The 27272-nt window shown below is 40.6% G+C and overlaps 1 protein-coding gene across 1 annotated transcript; it reads left to right on the forward strand.

Annotated features, from left to right (window-relative positions):
• Positions 1 to 555: 555 nt before the first annotated feature.
• Positions 556 to 25571, forward strand: LOC135478112 (uncharacterized). The gene is made up of 13 exons (XM_064758383.1): positions 556 to 684; positions 4478 to 4548; positions 6355 to 6376; positions 9570 to 9787; positions 11290 to 11400; positions 11976 to 11988; positions 14162 to 14373; positions 17278 to 17426; positions 18323 to 18456; positions 22502 to 22586; positions 23414 to 23579; positions 24574 to 24676; positions 25119 to 25571. The coding sequence occupies exons 2-13, from the start codon at positions 4495 to 4497 to the stop codon at positions 25313 to 25315; spliced, it is 1464 nt and encodes a 487-aa protein (XP_064614453.1). The 5' UTR covers positions 556 to 684; positions 4478 to 4494; the 3' UTR covers positions 25316 to 25571.
• Positions 25572 to 27272: the final 1701 nt, after the last annotated feature.

The raw sequence follows: 27272 nt of genomic DNA on the forward strand, positions 1-27272 counted from the left end.
GCGTATTATTAGTCACGTGACTGAGTCTATTGTCAACAGACAAGTTAACAAGCAAATGTTTTTCGTTCATTTTTTTTTTATTTTATTAAGATTATGATTCGATAAATATGGCTTAAGTTTGCAATTCGCATCTCCTATCTTTAAATCCCATATATATATGCAATTTTACTTGCGCCAGTCGAGGTATTTTGTCAGTATACGTAAACCGCTGTCCTATACTTAAGTCATCTACTCACGACATCCAGCACACACCTGTATAATGTATATATATATAGATGACACTCGAGTAGAGGAATTAGATCAACGCCCTTCCAGGTGCAGACGTCTTAGTTTAGATAACAATAAAAACAGAGGTCGCTTGACTGAAATATGAAACTTGATATCCTGCGTGTGAAAGGTAGAGGCTTTACAAAACTATTTTGTACACACCTTTATCAGTGTTTGTTGACAAAGCTTTACTCATGGGTTGACTGCTTTGTGTTTGTGCGGGTTTATACCAGTAATAATGTACATTGGTCAGATCAGCCGAAAGACGCTGGCACAAAGAGAATCATTGCCGACGCCCTATATCAAAAAGTCGAAGTCATTTGCGAGGTGTACGAGTATATTGAAGCTGGTGACCATCCTGTGTGTATACCTAACGCCTTGAAGATAAGATCGGTGCTGCAGCGTGGGGACTCTGAGGTGAGGCTTTCTAATGTATCAAGGGAAGGAAATGCTGCATTATTTTAATGCCATCCATGTGTCCCAAGGGACTGGTGAATTGAGATAATTAAGCCAGTCAGCAAGCTGGTAGTCCGAAGGACCGTAGCAATTTCCGCTTAATCAGTCTTTTAAATTTTATGGCCATGGTTTTTGCAGTCATAATCAAGAACTATTTATCTATACACTCGTATAGGTATTTAGAATATCGAGCCGGCAATAGGGAAGGCCTTTCTACAAGGGATCATATATTCAATTTACCCATTTTATCGGAGTTTGCTTGAGCAAACAAACAAAACTTGTATGCTGTGCTTCTGTGGATTTAAAGAAAATCTAAACATCGAACTGGGCTTCACTAAAAAGACCACTTAAAACTATGCATAAATATATTTTCATTCAATTTCTTAGATTTTTGTGAAAAGATTTAAAGGCGCTCAAACATTTGATTCCTAAGGTGGGCTTTATGGACCATACAATCAGAGGTTAGGAACTAAGACGTCACAGGAAGTTTATGTAACTCAAATCACGACACTGAATGCTGGAATAACTCTTTTTACACATGCGTGAAAATTACTGAAATAATCTTCCCCAAAATTCCTTCTTCTGGTGACCCTCAGGAAAAAGGGTGATGCTTTCAAATATTTGAGCGCCTTTCAACACTCTCAAAAATATCTGAAAAAAAAATAAATGAAAGCATTTTTACGCATGGTTTTCATTTGTCTTTATGATGAACCTTACTTCACATTTTAGCTTTCTTGTACTTTAAGCAAAGAGTTTGATAAAGTATTGAGAGAAGGTTTTTGAACCAAACTCATTAAACATGTTTTCGATAGAAAGGTATTTAATGTGAGTGTGGCTACGTACAGAGAAATCAAGTCCTGTGCACTGAAATACAAACCCATAACCCCTATTGAAATATGTTTGAACAATGTTGGACAAGTTGAAAACCTTTCACTATTATTTTGTGTCAGTATTATTTATTTATTTGATTTGTTGTTTTACGCCTTACACCAGAATATTTCACTTACACGACTGCGATCAGCATTAGGAAATAGGGCACAGGCCCGGGAGACTCACAGCCATCTGCAGACCTTTCAACGCACGGCCGAAAAGGAAGTCTCTTGATCGCACAACGACTGCACGGAAGCTAACCATCTTGGTCATATTTTCTGTATTTCATTATAACATGGAAACACTCCAAAAAAAAAATTCTCTCATTACTGTAAAAAGCTGTACCCCATATTTTATGCTGCTGATGCTCTGCTGACCTAAACACAAAACAAACATACAAGATCGGTTGATAGGCATTCGAAGAATGTTGTCTGGAAATTAGATATGAATATCAGAAAAAATACATGGTCTTATTTATGGTTAGAGGAACACTTTTAACGGCAGTTCCCGATGATTTCGGCATGATTTGAATATTGTAAAGCACTTTAAATATATTGGTGTGTTTTTCAGTTCTACTGAAAACTGAAATTTCACATTGAAGACAAAAGTTGTCATGAGCAATGAAGTATATAAGGCCATGTACTGTTTGTTGAACAAGTACAGAAATCTTGTTATAACCACCGAATGTACACTGCGCCTGTTTGGCACAGCGTCTTATTTATATATACCCTTATATGGCTGTGAGGTTAGAGAGTGCAAACAGTACAAACTTGTGAACTCCCGTTTCTGACATCAGTTTTGAAACGGCGCAAATCGACACCATCTGTGATTAATTATCGGACTTTTGGAAGAACTCCTATATCAATAACGGTACAATGTACAATTCTTTATCATTGGAACTAAGTCAAAAATGGTACGCAAAAATCCAGTGATTATACATGTGCATATAGGTGTTAGTTCAGTTTGCGCAAGCAGACAACTATGACTGCACCTGACCTAGACATGTGAAAAATATTTCAGATAAGCGTGGTGTAAGTTATGTTTTTTTTTGCTGACCCAAAATCGTACATAACCTGGTTATCTAATATCCTACTAAGAGAAAACCCACAGACAACTTCATATATGTTCATGTACAAAGTCAGTGTCAAATAGCACTGTCAGTTTTACTAACTTCGAACATTGATGGTACTTGTTCACATCTTCTGCATGTAGTGATCTAATGCAGACAATGTTTCAATTCTGAGTATGCAACTGCTACTTCCAAATAAAGACATGTAGATGAAAGAATACCCTACGGAAATATAGCTTATGCTATCTTTGTATAAAACCGGCGTCGAAGACGAGTAGGCCTGTCACTGTTTTTTTTTTAATGTCTAATACTCGTTTATCTCCAATAATGGGTGGCCCCTGTAATCATTTTGCAAAAATACAGAAAATACACTTTACTTTGTGCGAAATCATTGCTGAATAAAAACAGAACAAAACAAAAATCAGGCTCTACAAGTTCTTGTTGAATGGATTTTATGTTCTTTTTATCCGATAGGTGAAACTGATTTTCCTGATAATTTTTCTAATATACATGAGTTACGTTATATGAAAACGCTTCTTATCGCCATGGATTAAGGAATTCGGCCTTATAACCGGCTTTTTAATGAAGACAATACGTGAAAATCAACACAAACCTAGCCGTGCAACTATTTCGAATGGCGGGACCTCCGTGGCACAGTTGGTTAGCGCGCTAGCGCAGCGTAATGACCCAGGAGTCTCTCACCAATGCGGTCGCTGTGCGTTCAAGTCCAGTTCATGCTGGCTTCCTTTCCGGCAGTGCGTCGGAAGGTCTGTCAGCATTATGCGGATGATCGTGGTTTTTCGCCGGGTTCTGTTCGGTTTCCTTCCACTTTGGTAATACTGCCTGCTCGCCGTATAAGTGAAATATTCTTGAGTAAGGCGTAAACACCAATCAAATAAATAAATAAATAGAAATGACTTCAGTGAAGGAAGTAAATGAAAATAAATTTGCGAAGAATAGTCGTGTCCAATCTAGCAACCCAGTCACGTGACACCAAATGGTTGTTAATTCAGGAAGCTCGCGTTTTAGGGGATCAATAATAAATGCAAATATTCAGACCGATTTGAAACTGTCTGGGGAAACGGACAACCGGCGATACATTTGCATACCTATGTTGTCTTCGTTCATAAATGATAAATTCGCCTTATTCAACATCATATGAAACATTTTAAAGATCGTGTATGTTCATGTAGTATAGTATAGAATGCTTCTAAGGAAGAGGATCGTTAAAAGTCTCTGACAGAGTTGAATGCTTTCACAGAGATATTTTAGGCTGTAGTCCAAGAATCGGATCTTTTCTTAAAAAAATATATGCTAGATGCTAGAACCTGGGTGAAATTGCTTTATCAAAAACACACAATCAGCAGTAAAAAATTTATTAATTTAACGCGTATATTTGAGATTTAAATTTGGATTTCAGTTCGAAAAAACCGGTCTGTCCTTCGTGAACAAGCACGAGGCTATATAGTCAGTTTACAGGGATTGCGTGACATGTTGGCATGGTGCGTATCGTGGAGGTCTAACGACTGCAATCGTGGATGTCAACAAGCATTCACTTGTAAACTACTGAGTATAAAGGGTTGGCTTAGATTACGCCAATCTGGTGTTGTTAGGGATAAGAAACTATATAGGGCGTAATTGCATCTGATGGAACTGGTTCGACAATCGGGGAATTTAAGCTGTAATCCGTTTCAGTGGTTTGGGTGATGTGTACTTCCTTACCAGCAAACCACTCAGTGACCGATTTTATAACACACGGTTCAGTTAATTTATACCTTTGTTACAACCTTGCTTTATGTTATATTGTGTATACAGGTATCTGGTGGACAGCCATGGACTGGTGTGACTTTGTGTACTTGGCAGTCGTGTGTTTCTTAACACTGACGGTAAGTGTAAAATTTGGATCCGTGTTTTAACTGTGCAGGTATTTGCTTGGGTACACGGTTTGGACACATTTAGGCATACATTTCTCCTTATCCACAGCTAACGTTTTCACCTGGATCATATTTCACTTTTCACGGCAAAAAATGTTTATAAGTGAATAGATCAGTGATAAATACACCACCCGTGGACACCAGGGCAGTGAACAGATCAGAATTATAGAAAACATCTCCTGTAGACACCAAGGCAGTGAATAGTGAACAGCGCGATCTGGCGTTCCAAGGTTTGCCATTTGAGTTCTAACTGAGGTGACTTAGTATGGGATTTTCGCGTTGAACTAGGTATTGAGGTATATGTATACATGGGGCATTATAGGCTGAAGACGTTCGTGCCGCTAAACACCGTGAATGCAAGAAAATATGTGAAGTGGGTATGGTTACATGTCATATCACACCCACCGTGCACAAGCAGACTATTTACATGTGACTTGTACCTAGTTTCGTGAGGGCTTAACTTCGAGTATTGTATGGAAACTAATGCGTATGTCAGTATACATGTGCGTCATCACTGGAATGTTCGGGTTTAATTCCAAGTAGGGTCACATCCCAGATTTTATTATTACCCTTCCTTGTTCATTCTCATTTGCACCGCCCTCATGCTATATATATGCTGGTGTCACTTGCATCGCCTTCAGTATAACCCCGTTATGTGACAGTGTCACTGACATAGCCCTCAGAATAAGCCCGGGTGTATGCCCATGTCACCTACATAGCCCACAGTGTAAGCCCGGGAATATACCGGTGTCACTCACATAGTCCTGAGTGTAAGCCGGGGAATATGTCAGTGTCACTTACATAGCCATCAATATAGGCCACAGTATACGTCGGTGTCACGTACATAGCCCACAGGGTAAGCCCGGGAATATACCAATGTCACTTACATAGCCTTGAGTGTAAGCCGGGGAATATGTCCGTGTAACTAACATAGCCATCCATATATATATATATCGGTGTCATGTACATAGTCCTGAGTGGAAGCCCGGGAATATGCCGGTGTCACTTACATAGTCCTGAGTGTAAGCCCGGGAATATGTCGGTGTCACTTACATAGTCCTGAGTGGAAGCCCGGGAATATGTCGGTGTCACTTGCATAGTCCTGAGTGGAAACCGGGGAATATGTTGGTGTCACTTACATAGCCATCAATATAGGCCACAGTCTATATCGGTGTCACGTACATAGTCCTGAGTGTAAGCCCGGGAATACGCCGGTGTCACTTACATAGTCCTGAGTGTAAGCCGGGGAATATGGCGGTGTCACTTACATAGTCCTGAGTGGAGGCCAGGGAATATGTTGGTGTCCCTTATATAGCCATCAGTATAAGCCGCAGTATATATCGGTGTCACGTACGTAGCCCAAAGTGTAAGCCCGGAATATGCCGGTGTCACTTACATAGTCCTGAGTGTAAGCCCGGGAATATGCTGGTGTCACTTACATAGTCCTGAGTTTAAGCCCGGGAATATGTCGGTATCACTTACATAGTCCTGAGTGTAAGCCCGGGAATATGGCGGTGTCACTTACATAGTCCTGAGGGTAAGACTGGGAATATGCCGGTGTCATTTACATAGTCCTGAGTGGAAGCAGGGGAATATGGCGGTGTCAATTACATAGTCCTGAGTGGAAGCCCGGGAATATGTCGGTGTCGCTTACATAGTGTAAAAATCTTGAGAATGTCATGAAAAGAATGAAATATAATAAACTAAATATGTAAATGCTTGTTTTCTTAGTTCTTTTTTTCTTCTTCTAACTTCCAGTGCACAGCGGCACAAGAAGGTGGTAAGTGTTCACGCTTCATATAATTTGGGAAACATATCTGTTTTGTTGAGATGATAAGTATAATCGGTCTTGTAAAACTGACTTTACGTACGCTGTTTGCCACAAGTGATTTGTGACGAACTAGATTGGAAGACATGTCACGGCTGGTAAAGAGTGAAATTAATAGCGTCTAGAGATGCGGGCAGTTCATGAGAAAATCAGAATTCTACACTGTGGGGTTAAGGATTACGAAACGTTATATGCTATTCATTTGATGAATAAAAGAAAGGCATTTACAGAAAGGAAGAAAGAAGAATGGAAGACGATATTGGATACTTGATATACTTATAGAAACTGAGAACTGCAGGGTGGATTATATACGCACCACAGCTGCCTTTGAGAGTATATAGGACATATGTTGAAAGTGAAGTTTTGTAGGTCTGCAAGGCGGAGGTGCGGGCCGGTATATGTTGGTGGTAAGATACAAGATACGTCACAAGATACTCACGTCACAAGATACTCACGTCACAAGATACTCACGTCACAAGATACTCACGTCACAAAATACTCACATCACAACATACATCACAAGATACTCACTCCACAAGATACTCACATCACAAGATACTCACGTCAGAAGATACTCACGTCACAAGATACTCACGTCAGAAGATACTCACACCACAAGATACTCACATCACAAGATACTCACACCACAAGATACTCACATCACAAGATACTCACACCACAAGATACTCACATCACAAGATACTCACGTCAGAAGATACTCGCGTCACAAGATACTCACACCACAAGATACTCACGTCACAAGATACTCACGTCACAAGATACTCACGTCAGAAGATACTCACGTCAGAAGATACTCACATCACAACATACATCACAAGATACTCACTCCACAAGATACTCACATCACAAGATACTCACGTCAGAAGATACTCGCGTCACAAGGTACTCACGTCACAAGATACTCACATCACAACATACATCACAAGATACTCACTCCACAAGATACTCACATCACAAGATACTCACGTCAGAAGATACTCGCGTCACAAGATACTCACACCACAAGATACTCACGTCACAAGATACTCACGTCACAAGATACTCACGTCAGAAGATACTCACATCACAACATACATCACAAGATACTCACTCCACAAGATACTCACATCACAAGATACTCACGTCAGAAGATACTCGCGTCACAAGATACTCACACCACAAGATACTCACATCACAAGATACTCACGTCACAAGATACTCACGTCAGAAGTACTCGCGCCACAAGGTACTCACGTCACAAGATACTCACACCACAAGATACTCACATCACAAGATACTAACGTCACAAAATACTCACATCACAAGATACTCATGTCACGAGATACTCACACCACAAGATACATCACAAGATACTCACTCCACAAGATACTCACGTCACAAGATACTCACGTCACAAGATACTCACTCCACAAGATACTCACGTCAGAAGATACTCACGTCAGAAGATACTCACGTCACAAGATACTCACGTCAGAAGATACTCACACCACAAGATACTCACATCACAAGATACTCACATCACAAGATACTCACATCACAACATACATCACAAGATACTCACTCCACAAGATACTCACATCACAAGATACTCACGTCAGAAGATACTCGCGCCACAAGGTACTCACGTCACAAGATACTCACACCACAAGATACTCACATCACAAGATACTCACGTCAGAAGATACTCGCGCCACAAGGTACTCACGTCACAAGATACTCACACCACAAGATACTCACATCACAAGATACTAACGTCACAAAATACTCACATCACAAGATACTCATGTCACGAGATACTCACACCACAAGATACATCACAAGATACTCAGTCCACAAGATACTCACGTCACAAGATACTCGCGTCACAAGATACTCGGGTCACAAGATACTCGCGCCACAAAGTACTCACGTCACAAGGTACTCACGTTACAAGGTACTCACGTTACAAGATACTGTGACGTGAGTATCTTGTGATGTGAGGATTTTGTGATGTGAGTATCTTGTGGTGCAAGTATCTTATGGTTCAAGTGTCTTGTGGTGTGAGTATCTTGTGGTGCGAGTATCTCCTTGTGTGAGTATCTTGTGGTGTGAGCATCTTTGTGGTGAGTGTGTCTTGTGGTGCGAGTGCCTTGTGGTTTGAGTATGTTGTGGTGTGAGGATTTCGTGGTGTGAGCATCTTTGTGGTGCTAGTATCTTGTCGTATGAGTATCATGTGATGTGAATGTCTTGTCGTATGAGTATCTTGTGACGTGAGTATCTTGTGATGTGAGTGTCTTGTGATGTGAATGTCTTGTGACGTGAGTATCTTATGGTGTGCGTACCTTGTTGGTGTGAGTATTTTGTGTCATTATCTTGTGGTGCGAGTATCTTGTCGTGTGAGTGTCTTGTGGTGTAAGTATCTGGTGGTGTGAGTATCTTATTGTGCTAGTATCTTGCGGTGCAAATATCTTGTGGGGCGAGTACCTTATGGGGCGAGTATCTTGTGGTGCGAGTATCTTGCGGTGTATCTTGTGATGTGGGTATCTTGTGGTTGTGAGTATCTTGTGGTGTACGTATCTTGTGGTGTACGTATCTTGTGGTGTATCAAGTACTTGCACAACAAGATACTCACACCACAAGATAGTCGCACCACAAGATACTTACACCACAAGAGCGTCCGCTTCGGGTGTGGTAGATCCAGGGTCAATCCTGGGTCAGGTCACACCTAAGACGATAAAATAGGAAATTGTAGCTTCCTCGCTTGGCGACCAGCTTTAAGGGGATAGTCCAACGACTGGTTGATCAAATATGTAGTGCAAAACAGTAGTGCAATCTTACACGTATATAGCGTAATGATACAGGAGTCTCCCACCAATGCGGCCGCTAGAAGTTCAGGTACAGTTCATGTTGACTTCCTCTCCAGTCGTACGTGTGAGGGCCTACCAGCACACTGTAAATGCAAACGGTCGTGGGTTTCCGCAGGGCTCTGTCCGATTTCTTCCAACCATAATGCTGACCGCCGTCGTGTAAGTGAAATATTTTTGAGTTCGACGTGAAACACCAGTCAAGTAAATAAAGAAATAAATAATATATATATATATATTTTCAGAAATAAATTGAAAATACCAGCTTGTTAATTTTTCAGTCTTTGAGAGCCGCTGTGACACAAACCAGCAGTCGATGACCTTCACCTATCAGTCCGGTAGTGAACCCCCTACATTTATCTTCGCGGCAGATCACCCTAACGACTGTAGCCTGGAGTCAGCCGATCCTAAGGTCACAGGGAGTGGCACAGCCGCTGACCCCTACACTCTGACCATTAACCCTACAGTGTCGTCTGAGGCCAGTGCTTGCGGGATACAGGTAAGCCTTCCACAACCGGCATGCGAATTTATTTATTTATTTGATTGTTGTTTCATGCCCTACTCAGGAATATTTCACTTATATTGTAACGTCACGATCTGCAAAGTGTCCTTGTAACCGCGTGACTAGGTCTGCTGCAATTATTGTAACGTCACCAGATCGCCGATTCGCAAAAGCGTCTTTGTAACTGTGACTAGATCTGACGCGAGTATAGTAATGTCACCAGATCACCGATCCGCAAAGCGCCTTTGTTACTGCGTGACTAGATCTGACGCGAGTATTGTAATGTCACAAGATCGCTGATTCGCAAAGCGTCTTTGTAACTGTGCGACCAGATCTGACGCGAGTATTGTAATGTCACCAGATCACCGATCCTCAAAGTATCTTTGTAACCGCGTGACTAGGTCTGATGCAATTATTGTAACGTCACCAGATCGCCGATTCGTAAAGCGCCTTTGTAAGTGTGACTAGAACTGATGCGAATATTGTAACAATACTAGCGTCTGTAACTGGATGACTAAATCTGACGCTAGTATTGTAACACACCAGATCGCCGATCCGCAAAGCGTATTTGTAACTGTGATAGACTTGACGCGAATATATATTGTAACATCACCAGATCGTCGATCCGCAAAGTGTCTTTGTAACCGCGTGACTAGATCTGATGCGAATATATATTGCAACGTCACCAGATCGCCGATCCGCAAAGAATCTTTGTAACTGTGTGAATGATCTAGTAATTTTACGATTTTTTCATGATTGTGACAGCATCTTAACTATTGTGTGGTTGACTCAAATCTAATTATGAAGATAAATCCCGCGGCAGCGAAAATCCAAAACGAGGCAGAATATGTCAGTGGTAGTGGATAGCTATATTTGAAGTCGGGGCGACACTTTATTAAAAGCAGGCACTGGACCCTAAATTACCTTTTCTCTGTAATGTTTAGCCAAGGATCTAAACAGCTATGTTACCCGCCATTTCGCTGATTTTCACTCCTTAATTCCATCACAATATAAAATAGTTGATCTACAGGCCTTTATTTATTAAAATTTCCAAATAATGTTGTTACAAATTCATGTTTTCCAATTTTTTTTTCTTTCATGGTATTTAGACATTATATACAGAGAAATAATTCTGTTTGTAACCCACTAACTTCTAGGCGTACATTTATAGAGGAGTTAATATCTCGTAGGACGCTACGGCAACAGTTTGCTATGGACTTGCCTTCGCAGCAGCTTTTGTTTGGCATTTCACACACATGTGACAAAGATACAAGTTATCCTGCTATACACGGTCATTATCCCGTTACAAAGTGTTTATTGTGTTACACATTCTTTATACCGTTACAAATTTATTATCCTGTTACAAATTCTTTATCTTGTTAAAAATTCTTTATCCCGTTACAAATTCTTTATTCTGTTACAAATTCTTTATCGTGTTACAAATTCTTTATCGTGTCACAAAGTCATTGTCCTATCACAAAGGCTTTGTCCTGTTGTAGAAGTCGGGCTCTGAGTACTCCTTCGCTGTAGAGGTCAGATTTGGTGTAATACTTTTAATTGCTGACTCACGAGACAAGACGTATCATGTCACCTGTGATTTTCCAACGGAAGTGAGTATGATAACAGTTTACAGTTTACGGAGTGGATGAATGACTGAAGCCTAGCAGCATATTGACAGTATTGCTGCTACGTCTACATGTATATCGGTCGGTTAGCGCGCTAGCGCAACGTAATGACCCAGGAGTTTCTCACCAATGCGGTCACTAGAAGTTCAAGTCCAGCTCATGATGGCTTCCTCTCCGGCCGTACGTGGGAAGGTCTGCCAGCAACCTGCGCCTGGTCGTGGGTTTCCTCCGGGCTGTGCCCGGTTTCCTTCCACCATAATGCTGGCCGCCGTCGTATAAGTGAAATATTCTTGAGTACGGCGTAAAACACCAATCAAATAAATACATGTATATCGTGTTGGAGTACAGGTGAAAATGGCGCCGAACTAGAGCTGTTGTTTATTTACGTGAACAAAATAATATTCTCTTAATCACTGTACTACTGCGCTAATGATAAAATGTAGATAAGTTAACGTTTTCTCGTTAGCTCAAAACTATGCCCATTTTCATAAATAACATACAAACAAAAACATCGAAGAAGCATTTGCCTTATTTGTGCTTTATCTGTTTTATTTCCACAGTCAGCACATACTGGTGAGTATGCGGAGATTTTTAAAGTGCACGCTATTTACAGACCTACATGTACATTCAGTAATAAAGCAAATGTAACTCAAATGAAGTGGGAGTCAACAACGTCCATTGCATAAACACAACCGTTTTTTTTTTTTAAACCCGTGTTAGCAATCGGTCACTTTGTTGGGGGCGAATATTGCATATATCATGGCATGCATTTGTAGTGTGGTAAACGCGATTTATCTCCCCTTTTTACGTTTTACACAGGAAAAGTCCAGCCGGGCTGAAGTTAGCCACTCGATACTTATTCCCGCTTTCTTATTTTAAAACAGGTGGACTTCAGAGGATGCATTCATATGTCGACCATTCGCTTATTTAACAGTATTTGGCCTCTACGCATTTCCACTTGATACCCGAGTTTTCTGGCCATCTTTTCATAGAAGTGAGGTTAAATATACATTATATTTAACCAGTCGGTACATCCAAAAGCGTAGCTTAAATCGGAGATCTAATATTCAGTATGTAAATAGCTCTCGTGACAAAATTACAATTTCTGAAGCTTTCAAAAGACATTTTCGCCTTGAGGCTTTCAATATGTGAGCGGTACCTTGGTCGCCTGTCCATATCTTTCCGCTCTAATGCTGGTCACCGTCCTATGAGTGAAATATTCTTGAGTAAATGAATAAATCCTGTCCATATGAACCCTGACAAGACCCTCAAATACAGAGAATGGCTATGGGAACAAAATGGCTATTAATTCAGTTCCAAAGTCCTCTGTCGTCCACACCAGTCCACTTCATGTCAATAGACTGGTGTCTTCCTGACAACACAGACACCAAGATGACCGAGATAAGCAGTGAAACATTGTTGTCTAACATTTATAATGGAAATGGATCTGCTGACAAAACCTCCATTTGTGGCGCCCTATGAAGACATTGTGTTCCAGAAGGATTCAATAATAACATACAATTTTTATCAGCTAAAAGTGGGGTTTTCATGTTCTCTATGACCCTTAATTACGGCCACCCATCTTTATCGTCTTATCCGTACCTGTGGAGAAATGGTTATGTAATCGCATTAATTTCATTTGTGCCGCTCTAAATGGCTGTTAAATCTGTTCAAACGGCCCTCTGTGGTGAAACCAGTGTAACTTTAGGTCAGTAGAACGGAGTTTCCTGTGGGTATAGACCCCAAATGACACACGTTTACAACAAAAGATTGAAGTCTAATATGAACAATTTAAATGATTCTGGTGACAAAACCGCAAATTTGTGCCGCTCTAGAAAGACATTCAATATATGAACGCTCCATCCAATTTTTGTTGGGTAAATATGGGGCCTTCATGTTTTCTATGATCCTTAATTAGGGCTACCCGTCATGATCGCCCTATCCATACCTGTGAAGAAATGGCTATGAAATCACATCAGTTTCTTTCATGCCGCTCTAAATGTCCATTGAATCTGTTCAAAATCGTCTGTCGTCCACACCAGTCCAACTTCAGGTCATTAAACTGGGGTCTTCCTATCTGTAAAGAAACCAAAATGACCCACGGTTACAACAAAAGATAGAAGTCTAATATGTACACCCTAAATGGTTCTGGTGACAAAACCGCCATTTGTGCCGCTCTAGAAAGACGCTGTGGACTTAGAAGATTCAATATATGAACGTTCCATCTAATTTTTATTGGATAAATAAGGGGTCTTCATTGTATCTGTGACCCTGACATAGGATCTCGATCGATTTATCCACCCCTGAGAAAAAAACGGCTATGGAATCGCACTAGTTTCTTTTGTGCCGCAGAATGTCTTTCTAAAGCTCAGGTTAGAGCAAAGGGACAGGGCTGGTTGGCCCGGTGTCAGTACATGCATAATGTGACTGGGTAGGGTGTCAGGGCTGGTATCTTAGGTATGATACTTAAGTGCTGGCAACACTCGCCCGTCACAAAAAGACACAGTGCATGTACACGCACCTAGTGACTCCTCATGGTCAGAGGACTGAAAACTTGATAAGTACGACGTGAAACTACAAGCTTACGTACATACCTACAAGCCTCCTGGGGGTAAATATATCTACATTTAGTCAATTGGCATTGTTTATGCGTTTACTGATTTATTTGCCACAGTCATGTAACTCAGATATTCTAGAGTACGGCGTAAAATACCAGTTAAATGATTTATTGATTTATTTTACTAAGTGTTGGCTCAGTATGCGTGCGAAGGAAGTAAGAAACTATACTTCAGCTATGCCACAAACGACTCGGCCCCAGCAGATATTTACGCTGTGGGGAAAAAGTCGACGTGTGGGAAAGCCGCGGGGGAGGGGATGGGATCAGCAACACTGGAGAACAGATACGAACTGACCATTGATCTGTCTGGAACGACTCAGTCCCCGGACTGTGGTGTACAGGTGAGATTTGACACGAGAATGATTAACGTCAGATAAATGGTAGATCTGACACACTGTCGGGTTACACTCAGATAAGTAGAAAATTTGACGCAGTAACGGGTTACAATCAGAGAAGTGGAAGATTTGACACACTAAAGGGTTACAATCAGATAAGAGCTAGATTTGACACACTAACGGGCTACAATCAGATAAGTGGAAGATCTGACACACTAACGGGTTACAATCAGATATTTGGTAGATGTGACACACTAACAGGCTTTAATCAGATAAGAGCTAGATTTGACACACTAACGGGCTACAATCAGATGAGAGCTAGATTTGACACACTAACGGGCTACAATCAGATAAGTGGAAGATTTGACACACTAACGAGGTACAATCAGATATTTGGTAGATGTGACACACTAACAGGCTCTAATCAGATAAGTGGTAGATTTGACACACTAACGGGCTACAATCAGATATTTGGTAGATTTGACACACTAACGCTCTATAACCAGATAAGTAGTAGATTTGAAACACTAACGGGCTACAATCAGATATGTGCTAGATTTGACACACTAACGGATTACAACCATATATTTGGTAGATGTGACACACTAACGGGCTATAATCAGATATGTGGTAGATTTGACACACGCTCATATACATGTAAGTGGTAGACTTGACACGTACAATAACCGGTTACAATCAGATAAGCGGTAGATTTGACACAGTAACACGCTACAGCTAGTTCATTGATGGATTTGACACAGTAACTGATTACAGCGTTAATCCAATAGTGGATCTGACACAGTAGCTGATTACAGTTAGACAATGGTGGACTTGACACAGTAGATTATAACAGTTAGATCAGTGGTGGATTTGACACAATAGATGATTACAATTAGATGAATGGTGGATTTGACACAGTAGCCGATTACAGATAGACAGTGGTGGATTTGACACAGTAGCTGATTACAGTTAGATCAATGGTGGATTTGACACAGTTGCTGATTACAGTTAGATCAATGGTGGATTTGACACAATAGCCGATTACAGTTAGACAGTGGTGGACTTGACACAGTAGATTATTACCGTTAGATCAGTGGTGGATTTGACACAGTAGATAATTACAGTTAGACAGTGGTGGATTTGACACAGTAATGGCTACTGTTAATGATAGACATAATGATGGATTAGTTAGATACATGTAAGTGTACATCCGGTACTGTGACATGTGGCTTGTCACAGTACCGGATAAAATTATATCGGTGGTACATATGTGTAGATTATGTTGCAAGTACGCTAAAACACACGCAACAGAACAATCAAAAGTTCTGCAATGTTCCAGTTCAAGGACAAGACTTCACCTTGCTAACACATATTTCAGTCGAAAGTGGGATAGTCAAGCTGTCTGAAAACTTTATTATTTTAATGAGATTTCACCGAATAACATGAAGAACAAAATGGCAATACTGCTCAAACGGCTGGTGTGAATCGAGGCGGCAATCTTGAGAAATTGCTCCAATCAAACACGTTGCTATCAGATTGTGCGGCCTAAGCTGTAACTTAGCCTTTACCCATTCACTCCATGAAGTGACATATGATAACACAAAACTACAGCATAAAACATCATTTTGAAATGGTTTACAACGATTTATTTACGTGTAGCGGAAGGTCCATTTCACGCAGTGTTGTGGGACAGGTCTGTATCATTTACAGACCACCACAGGCGTAACATCAGTTGATTTACAAGCCGTGTACTATTCAACAACGGTATTACAAATTATGTTAGCCAAACAGAATTGTGTCTCGGCCTAAACAGCATTCATCTCCCTAGTTCACCTTAGAGCTTTTTAGACACGCTGTTCAAATTATACAAATACATTTTTGTCGTTCATGTTAGCGTTTAGTCAGCATGCAGTTGCCAACTAACAAAAGTCATTAGGGATGCCGAAGGGAATGGAATGAGAAGACGGCATTTCATAGGGAAATGCTGAAAATTAATTAAAGTTTATGACATCATTTTTTTCTCTGAATTTATTAGAACTGAAGAATGAAAATTTTACCCTTTGTCTTTCTCGCATTTCAGTTATAAAATCAGTAAAATTAATGAAATACCGTTTTAAGCCGCGATAGCTAGGCCAGCATAAAATCCAACGACAGTCGAATGCCTAGATCAGCCTCAGTGGTGCTTTGATTTATTTCCATTTGTGTCAGAATTGAGCATAAATCCAGTTGTACAACAATCCTGTCGTAATTTTGTAAACATTTAACAGGAGTCAGAATTACCAGTACCAGCACAACCCCTCCGGCGGCTACTACATGAACCAGGAGTTTCCCGGCCGTAGCCTACATCTGCAGGCTAGTCGTAAACTGTATAAACGATATAGTAGGCCTACTATATGAACAGTTCAAGCAGTGGAAGAAATATCCTTTCACTATGTCCAATTTCCGAGAAAGCTATGACTTGGACCTTCTTTTCCACAGTCCATAACTTTAATCTGCCATAGTTTCAGTGAACTTTTACTAGGTTGAAAAAAATCTAAAAAAAATTTAATGCCGGTTTAAGATACTTTGAATGGTAGGTTTTCAGTGGTCATAAACTTTAGTCAGGTGCAGTCTTTCACTTTAATAATCAGGAATGAGTAAGTTTATATCACACGAGAAGGCACCTTTTTACGTTATCACGTCACGCTAGCCCTGTTTAGCCTTTTGTTGTGTGTGGTTACGATCTCAGCGCCAGTTTTGTAATGTAACATCGCAGCGTAGCTTAGAGACTGGCAGGTAAGTCAACGCCGCTGGTAATTCAGTCAGCCAATTAAGGTGTCTATAGAACATGGCCTCGTATCTTATAACGTTATAATACGGTGCCGTTTAACCATTATAACCATTTAATTATTCTTACGTTTCTGTCTTCAGCAAGTTTCCACGGACACATACAGCGTGCGGTTTATCGTCCAGAGTTCGCCCTCAATTCTACAGGCAGACGATATGACGTATTACGTGACTTGTAATTTCAGCCAGCCATTCACCGAATTATCGTCAGCTGATGGGATCACTATAGAGAAGTATGATCATCGGTTTCATTTCCTTTCTTTTTTCTTAGAATCCTTGCTCCTAAAACTTTTCGAGACATTTCACCTACTTTACAGTGGTAGAAGGTACAAGACGTAAAACCTTTAGTGATTTCAGAAAGTTGTGCTCCTACATCACAGTCACAGGAAACGTAACTTAATCCATAAGGCATGGATCTCTGTGAACCTTCATTTTGTGTTAATCAAATTATACTTCATCAAAACGTTTTGCGAACCATTACACCTTAAAGATTTATTTATACATCTGATTGATGTTTTACACTGTACTCAAGATTATTTCATTTAAACGACGAAGGCTCGAGGGAAAACCACATCCATCCGCAGGTTGCTGCCAGACCTTCTCACGTACGACACTAGAGGAAGCCGACATGAGCTGGACTTGAACTCACAGCGACCGCATTAGTGAGTAATTGCGCTGCTCTCATTTTCAAAAACAGATGGCTATAGGGACCTGCGCTGTAGGGACCTGGGCTGTAGGGACCTGCGCTATAGGGACCTGCGCTATCAAATGGGGTTATAGATATTTTTTCCACTTATACATGTTTGACTTCATGTCTGGGTTACAAATCCAGTTATTTACAATGTGACCGGGACCGTTGAAAACTACATGAGATTGCTACACGATAACTTCTTATTATTCTGACGGGGTAAATCGCCAATCAAATAAATAAATAAATTTAATTATTCTGACATAAGACATTAGTCATCTTGGCGGGAGGTGGGTTCGAACTCACTACTTCATGTTACCCATTCATTGTCAGTTGAAGTAGCCTGGATTCTCGCACGACCGGGCTTTGGACGACTCAAGATCATCTGTATGAATTCTTTTGGGGAATTTGCGTTATAATTACCATAAAATGGGTTTTCAGACAATTGACGAACGGGTCTGCTTCCAACCTGAAAGGCGACGCTACCCTGACCGTTTTGGACAGTGAGAATAACGTGGTGAACAGAATCACTCTGGGACAACTCATTAAGCTTCGTGTGGAACTCACTGGCGCAGGTACGACAGTGTAGTTTGGTAAATTCGCCATAAAATGTTCTGATGCGGATTTTGTGTATTTCCGGCAAGATGAACATACTAAGCTGTATAAAAACCACATGGCTAATTTTCAAAACAGGATTATGCACAAATTTCCCGATGACTGTTGAGAGAGTTGAGTACGTTAGTTATTCCGGGGCACGTACAGAGTAAAGAGAATGTAGATGTATATAATCAGTCTTATATTTACTTTTTTGTTTAATTGTTTTACGCCGAGCTCAAGAACATGTCACTTATACGACCAGCGGCCAGCATTATGATGGGGACAAACCGGACAAAGCCTGGAAGAAACCTACGGCCATCCGCAGGTTGCTTAGACCTTCCCGAGAGGAAGCCATCATCAGTTGGACAACATATGTGAGAGGCTCCTGTGTGCGAGTGTTTAGGGTGTACAATGAGCCTTGTAGGTTTAGGGTGTACAGTGAGCCTTGTAGGTTTAGGGTGCACAATGAGCCTTGTAGGTTTAGGGTGCACAATGAGCCTTGTAGGTTTAGGGTGTACAATGAGCCTTGTAGGTTTAGGGTGCACAATGAGCCTTGTAGGTTTAGGGTGCAAAATGAGCCTTGTAGGTTTAGGGTGCACAGTGAGCCTTGTAGGTTTAGGGTGTACAGTGAGTCTTGTAGGTTTAGGGTGCACAATGAGCCTTGTAGGTTTAGGGTGCACAATGAGCCTTGTAGGTTTAGGGTGCACAATGAGCCTTGTTGGTTTAGGGTGCACAATGAGCTTTGTAGGTTTAGGGTGTACAATGAGCCTTGTAGGTTTAGGGTGCACAATGATTCTTGTAGGTTTAGGGTGCACAATGAACCTTGTAGGTTTAGGGTGCACAGTGAGACTTGTAGGTTTAGGGTGCACAGTGAGTCCTGTTGGTTTAGAGTGCACAGTGAGTCCTGTTGGTTTAGAGTGCACAGTGAGTCCTGTTGGCTTAGAGTGCACAGTGAGTCCTGTTGGTTTAGAATGCACAGTGAGTCCTGTTGGTTTAGAATGCACAGCGAGTCCTGTTGGTATAGAGTGCACAGTGAGTCCTGTAGGTTTAGAATGCACAATGAGTTATGTAGGTTTAGAGTGCACAGTGAGTCTTGTAGGTTTAGAGTGCACAGTGAGTCCTGTAGGTTTAGAGTGCACAGTGAGCCTTGTAGGTTTAGAGTGCACAGTGAGTCTTGTAGGTTTAGAGTGCACAGTGAGTCCTGTAGGTTTAGAGTGCACAATGAGTTATGTAGGTTTAGAGTGCACAGTAAGTCTTGTAGATTTAGAGTGCACAGTGAGTCTTGTCGGTTTATAGTGCACAGTGAGTCTTGTAGGTTTAGCTTGTTCAATATGTCTTGTAGGTTTAGCTTGTTTAATGTGTCTTGTAGGTTTATAGTGTACAATGAGTCCTATTGGCTTAGAGTGTACAATGAGTCCTATTGGCTTAGAGTGCACAGTAAGTCTTGTAGGTTTAGAGTGCACAGTGAGTCTTGTAGGTTTAGAGTGCACAGTGAGTCTTGTAGGTTTAGCTTGTTCAATATGTCTTGTAGGTTTAGCTTGTTCAATGTGTCTTGTAGGTTTATAGTGTACAATGAGTCCTATTGGCTTAGAGTGTACAATGAGTCCTATTGGCTTAGAGTGTACAATGAGTGTTGTAGGTTTAGAGTGTACAGTTAGTCTTGTTGGTTTAGAGCGTACAATGGGTTTTGGCGATTTAGAGTCTACAATGAGTCTGGCAGTCAATGAGTTTTATTGGTTTAGAGTGTAGAATAAGTCTTGTTGGTTTAGAGGATACAATGAGTCTTGTAATTTTAGAGAGTAAAATGGGTTTTGTAGGTTTAGAGTATACAATGTTAATTGTCTTGTTTCTTAAGAGTGTACAATGAATCTTGTAGGTTTACCATCTACAGTGATTCTTGTATGTTTAACATCTTGTCTTGTTTTAGAGTGTACAATGAATCTTGTAGGTTTACCATCTACAGTGAGTCTTGTACGTTTAACATCTTGTCTTGTTTTAGAGTGCACAATGAGTCTTGTAGGTTTAAAGACTACAGTGAGTCTTGATGTTTTAGAGTGCACAATGTGTCTTGCAGGTTTAGAGTGTACAATGAGACTTGTAGGGTTAGAGTGCACAATGAGTCTTGTAGGCTTACCATGTACAGTATGTATGTTTAACATCTTGTCTTGTTATCTTATAGAATACAGCGAGTCTTGTACGTTTAACATCTTGTCTTGTTGTTTTAGAGTGCACAATGTGTCTTGTAGGTTTAGAGTGTACAGTGAGTCTTGTAGGTTTAGAGTGTACAGTGAGTCTTGTAGGTTTAGAGTGTACAGTGAGTCTTCATGTTTTGGAGTGGACAATGAGTCTTCCAGGTTTAAAGTGTACATTGAGTCTTGTAGGTTTAGATTGTACAGTGAGCCTTGTAGGTTTAGTGTACAGTGAGTCTTAAAGGTTTAGAGTGTAGAGTGAGCCTTTTTGTTTTAGAGTTCACAATGAGTCTTGCAGGTTAAAAGTGTAGAATGTGTCTTATAGGTTTAGCGTTTACAGTGTGTCTTGTAGGTTTAGCGTTTACAACCAACCTTGCAGGTTTAGAGTGTACAATATGTCATGTAACTTTAGAGTGTACAATGTGTCTTACAGGTTAAGAGTGTACAGTGAGTCTTGTTGTTTTAGAGTTCACAATGTGTCTTACAGGTTTAGAGTGTACAGTGAGCCTTACAGGTTTAGAGTGTACAGGGAGTCTTGTAGGTTTAGCGTTTACAACGAATCTTGCAGGTTTAAATTGTACAGTGTGTCATGTAAGTTTTGAGTGTACAATGTGTCTTACAGATTTAGAGTGTACAATGTGTCTCACAGGTTTAGAGTGTACAGTGAGTCTTGTTCTTTTAGAGTGCACAGTGTGTCTGACAGGTTTAGAGTGTACAGTGAGCCTTGCAGGTTTAGAGTGTACAGTGTGTCTTGTAGGTTTAGCGTTTACAACGAATCTTGCAGGTTTAGAGTGTACAATGTGTCATGTAAGTTTTGAGTGTACAATGTGTCTTACAGGTTTAGAGTGTACAATGTGTCTCACAGGTTTAGAGTGTACAGTGAGCCTTGCAGGTTTAGAGTGTACAGTGTGTCTTGTAGGTTTAGCGTTTACAACGAATCTTGCAGGTTTAGACTGTACAGTGTGTCATGTAAGTTTTGAGCGTACAATGTGTCTTACAGGTTTAGAGTGTACAATGTGTCTCACAATGAGTCTTGTTGTTTTATAGTATACAGTGAGTCTTGTTGTTTTAGAGTGCGCAATGTGTCTTACAGGTTTAGAGTGTACAATGTGTCTCACAATGTGTCTTGTAGGTCTAGAGTGTACAGTGAGTCTTGTAGGTTTAGAGTGTACAGTGAGTCTTGTAGGTTTAGAGTGTACAGTGAGTCTTGTAGGTTTAGAGTGTACAGTGAGCCTTGTAGGTTTAGGGTGCACAATGAGCCTTGTAGGTTTAGGGTGTACAATGAGCCTTGTAGGTTTAGAGTGTACAGTGAGCCTTGTAGGTTTAGGGGGCACAATGAGCCTTGTAGGTTTAGAGTGTACAGTGAGCCTTGTAGGTTTAGAGTGTACAGTGAGCCTTGTAGGTTTAGAGTGTACAGTGAGCCTTGTAGGTTTAGCGTTAACAATTAATATTGTAAGTCCAGAGTGTACAGTTTCATGTACATGACCAATGCATTTCATAGGTTAATAGGTTTCATAGATGTGTAATCAATAAGTTTTGATTTACTGCTTGGTTGATTGCTTGATTTCTGACCTGGTTTTAGCTTAGTATATCCTCCTAATAAATTTCAAGAATCTTACTATTGAATGTACTCGATATCGTTATTGACACATTATTTTCTTTCAACCAATAATAAGTCTGACATACTTGGGCTCACCACACAGTTTACAGAATTGTGAAAGCTCCATATAGAGGTGTAGACAGACTTTTGCTGTCCACAAGACCCTTCGATTTAGGAGGGTTCGCATTGGTTTATCTGCACTCGTCATTATGTTCTTGACCCTTTGATTTCCAGATGCCGAAGGAGTGCGCGTGAGAAAATGTGACGTCAAACCCTCAGTGTCCTCATCTCAAGTCATCAACCTGCTGGACTCCAACGGGTATGTGGTGATGTGTGCTTCATAAACAATATAAAAGTTCAGCATGTAGAGTAAAACCAGAGCAGCGACGATAGTGTGATTGTTAACAAATCCGGCCCCTTGTCAGTTTACCTCAGTTGAGGCTTTACTCTAATCTTTCATGTAAATTCTTAAATAATAGCAAATTACGAATTAGTTGAAAAAACTAAAGTCCAGTGATGTTAATTGCAATATTTTGGACATCACTGGACTAGAACTACTCAGATTGCTGTTTTGTATGCAGTAATCTGCAACACCAAAGTGATACACAAAAAATATATAAAATGTGTAGATTTTTTCATGATAAGCAGCGTATTGTTGAGAGGTATGTAAAATACGAAATTAAATTAATCAGTGTATGTATGATATTTTGTTATAAACCGACATTCCAAACAAATAAATATTTATTTATTGGATTGTTGCCTAACTCCATACTCAAGAATTTTATCACTTTACGATGGTGATCAGTTTTATGGGTTGGGGGGTGGGGGGGGGGGGGGGGGGGAACCGGAGTGCCCCGGAATAACTAACCAAACGCACCAGTGTGTTACTGAAGAACTTTCTCACACGTTACGTACAAATGAGCACATCATATTGATGGAAGACAAGAGGTCTTCAAGGGATGCTGTCACTAAGGCCCCATGAGCTCTGAAAGCGAGGGACTGTACTGATGCCCTGTCCAGTGCCGGGTTTGAGCCCGAGCCTAATGTTGTCCTAGCGATTGAAAGACAAGCGCTTCTAACCAGTAGACCACGCCCAGTTCCCATCAAGTAAATACAGAAATTTCATTTGGCACTGACTGTGTATAGGTGCTCCATTGACGGTGAAGTCTCCCTGAGGCCGTTCGTCGGTTCAACAGGGACAGAAGCCTACACCCCAACATTCAAGACATTCAGTTTTGTGGAGGCGAACAGTCTGGTGTTTGTCTGCATGGTGGATTTTTGTTACGAAACAAATAACGATGGCTGCATTGGGGTAAGCATTTATTTGAAAAAAAGCATTTATTATCGCTCTGAAAGTGGAATTTTGTATTGCGGAAAATATTCAAAGCAAATTTATCTCCTTATGTGACGTTTAAAATGAATTTACACATGGTTGAAAAAATAAGGAAAACTTTACGTTCCTGAAAAGTAAAATTTCTGGATATAATGGATTCTTCAGATTTCTTCAGGAACATATTTTTAAACGGCATATAATGTTATTTAAAAGTTTCAATTTCGATCTCTAAAAGTACAAAAGCCCCAAGGTACATGTGTTAGGCAACTGTTTTTGATTAAATTTACTGTTACACGAGGGTCTAAAATGTTTCACATTATGTAGAAAAGATGAGCGATGTAGAAAATAGAGGAGCTAAGCATTTGTGAACTTCCAGAAGGAATAAAGTGCTATTTGTAGGCCCTGTCTCCTAACAAATGATTGGTAAATTAATGTGAGCTGAATTTGCGTATAACATATTTATCATTTACATGATACACTAGGACTTTCCTAACCTTTATCGAGAAAGTTCCATCTCAAAACTCCCTTACTGGCAATTCTTTGTTTACTGGTACATTCCAGAAAAATAGGGGAGTTTCCAGTTCGAAATCGTTAAATGTCCTACAGCATGACGTGACTTGTTACAAATGTAAGGCAACTTTTGTCGCCATGAATTTACCGATCACTTGTGTATAGACACCGCTTTCCTCCAACAAATTCTTACGTGCACAAACGTTTGTCTCCTCGGTTTTCACCATTGCTCATCTACTCTTAATAACTTTTTGTGAAACTTTTTTCAGACGTTCATTTTTTCATAAAAGTGCTCAGAAATAGTTGTCTAAAACATCACATGGCCGGCCTACAGAAGAACCTTTAGCGATAGAAAAGTTCGAACGCAAATCTCTCATCTTATTAGATGTAATGTTTGTTCATGGACCTGCCCTGGCTGGAATGTCATGGTTCAGTGATCTGGCTTCTGATTGGTTGTTACCAGGATCACTGTTCTGTTGATTTGAGACGTCGCCGTGATACTGACTCCAAGAACCTGGAACAAGTCAAGGCCTTGGTGGTCGTCATGGATTCCTCAAGCTTTGACCGTGAGTACTCGCTACAAGAGGTTCTGGAAACAAGGGTTGATCCAGCTGGTGTTTGCACCATTTATGCAGTTGAGGTTATGGGTGGAAAAATCAAATTTCCCTTTGTTGATCCGCTGGTTTAGTTCAATCGATGTACCTCAACTAACCTGTCTTTTAATTTGTTCTCTTCATTTTCAAATCATCCCTTTCTTTTACGAATATGAGTCACGCTCAGTGGTGTAATTTAAGAAGTGCAAAAACCAGTGGGAAACTCACTTTAAGCATTGCTGTGCCTTATCTTCATACTGGTCCAATTCATTTAATAGTCCAATCTGGTTGAGGTAGTTATGTATAACCAAACCAATTCCTTATTTGCTTGTAGTCGGATAACCAGTGTCAGAGTTCTGCCCCTTTGTTGTTCACATCTCTTTTTCATTCCGAATGGTGTCCACTCTATTTCCAGGTCTTGATGAGGTAAACAGCAGTTCACCAACTTCCAGCGACGCCAGATTTGATTGCACGGAAACTCTATACTGGGTCGTCCTTGGCTTCATTCTGCTCACCATTATCGTCCTCTTCATCGCCTCGTGTCTGCTTTTTTGCTACTGCATTGGAATTCGACGCAGAGCAAAACGGGAAAAGACAAAAGGATCCATTTAAAAGCGGTCTTCTTTTAATCAACATCCTTCTTCTATATAGCGTAATTGTCACAGATACAGTCTCACGGAATGGCATGTGTGAATCTGTGACGCTATCAACACATTCTGTGAATCTGTGACGCTATCACCTCTTCCTGTGAATCTGTGACGCTATCAACACATGCTGTGAATCTGTGACGCTATCACCTCTTGCTGTGAATCTGTGACGCTATCAACATGCGCTGTGAATTTGTGACGCTGTCAGCTATTGCTGTGAATCTATGATGTTATCAGTTACTGCTGTGAATCTGTGACGCTGTCAACCATAGCTGTAAATCTGTGGCGCTATCAACTCCTGCTGTGAACCTGTGACGCTATCAACTATTACTATGAACCTGTGACGCTATCAACTATTACTATGAACCTGTGACAATATCAACTCCTGCTGTGAATCTGTGACGCTATCAACCATAGCTGTGAATCTGTGACGCTATCAACATGCGCTGTGAATTTGTGACGCTGTCAGCTATTGCTGTGAATCTATGATGTTATCAGTTACTGCTGTGAATCTGTGACGCTGTCAACCATAGCTGTGAATCTGTGGCGCTATCAACTCCTGCTGTGAACCTGTGACGCTATCAACTATTACTATGAGCCTGTGACGCTATCAACTATTACTATGAACCTGTGACAATATCAACTCCTGCTGTGAATCTGTGACGCTATCAACCATAGCTGTGAATCTGTGACGCTATCAACTCCTGCTGTGAACCTGTGACGTTATCAACTATTACTATGAACCTGTGACGCTATCAACTCTTGCTGTGAATGTGTGACGCTATCAACCAGTGCTGTGAACCTGTGACGTTATCAACTATTACTATGAACCTGTGACGCTATCAACTCTTGCTGTGAATGTGTGACGCTATCAACCAATGCTGTGAACCTGTGACGCTATCAGCTATTACTATGAACCTGTGACGCTATCAGCTATTACTATGAACCTGTGACGCTATCAACTCCTGCTGTGAATCTGTGACGCTATCAACCATAGCTGTGAATCTGTGACGCTATCAACACATGCTGTGAACCTGTGACGCTATCAACTATTACTATTAACCTGTGACGCTATCAATTCTTGCTGTGAATGTGTGACGCTATCAACTCCTGCTGTGAATGTGTGACGCTATCAACTCCTGCTGTGAATCTGTGACGCTATCAATTCTTGCTGTGAATGTGTGACGTTATCAGCCAGTGCTTTGAATCTGTGACGCTATCAGTTATTGCTATGAACCTGTGACGCTATCATTACTTGCTGTGAATGTGTGACGCTGTCAGCTATTGCTATGAACCTGTGACGCTATCATTTCTTGCTGTGAATCTGTGACGCTATCATTTTTTGCTGTGAATCTGTGAAGCTATCAGCACAGGATAACTTTATAATTCCCAAACTGTATTAGGTTACCGCTTACAGTCGTTATAAAAATGAACATTTTGTTACCGGTACGTCTTTAGAGCACCAGCATGTGTAATATTTCTCCACCCTTTGGATAGCGGAAAGACGACTCTGCTACTTTAGATTTTTGATTTGAGCTTATTAACGGAGAACCCCCTAACATTGTCCAAGCTGTGTACGTGTATTACTTAATTCTGCATTTGCAATGACCTTTTGGGGGTAATGTGATAATAATGTAAATAATGTGCAATCTAAATGTGTAAAATTTGGTCCTCGGTATATTACCTAATATATCATCTCCTGAAGGGTATAATTATTGTCCATAAAGCATGTAAAATTCAAATTTTCAAATAAGCTACCTCTATTTTCCTGTGTTGAATAGCTTTTGTATTTCGGGGGCTACAGTGCAGTGCACATATAATGTGGATACAGCACCCAAGTTTTGTTCATACCGATAGTTCATCAATGGTTTTGTGATAGATTTCCCAACACTGTATGAGGTAACACTTCAATATAACATCTT

The sequence above is a fragment of the Liolophura sinensis genome, chromosome 11, assembly GCF_032854445.1.
Source record: "Liolophura sinensis isolate JHLJ2023 chromosome 11, CUHK_Ljap_v2, whole genome shotgun sequence".
In the NCBI taxonomy this organism is placed as follows: Eukaryota; Metazoa; Mollusca; class Polyplacophora; order Chitonida; family Chitonidae; genus Liolophura; species Liolophura sinensis.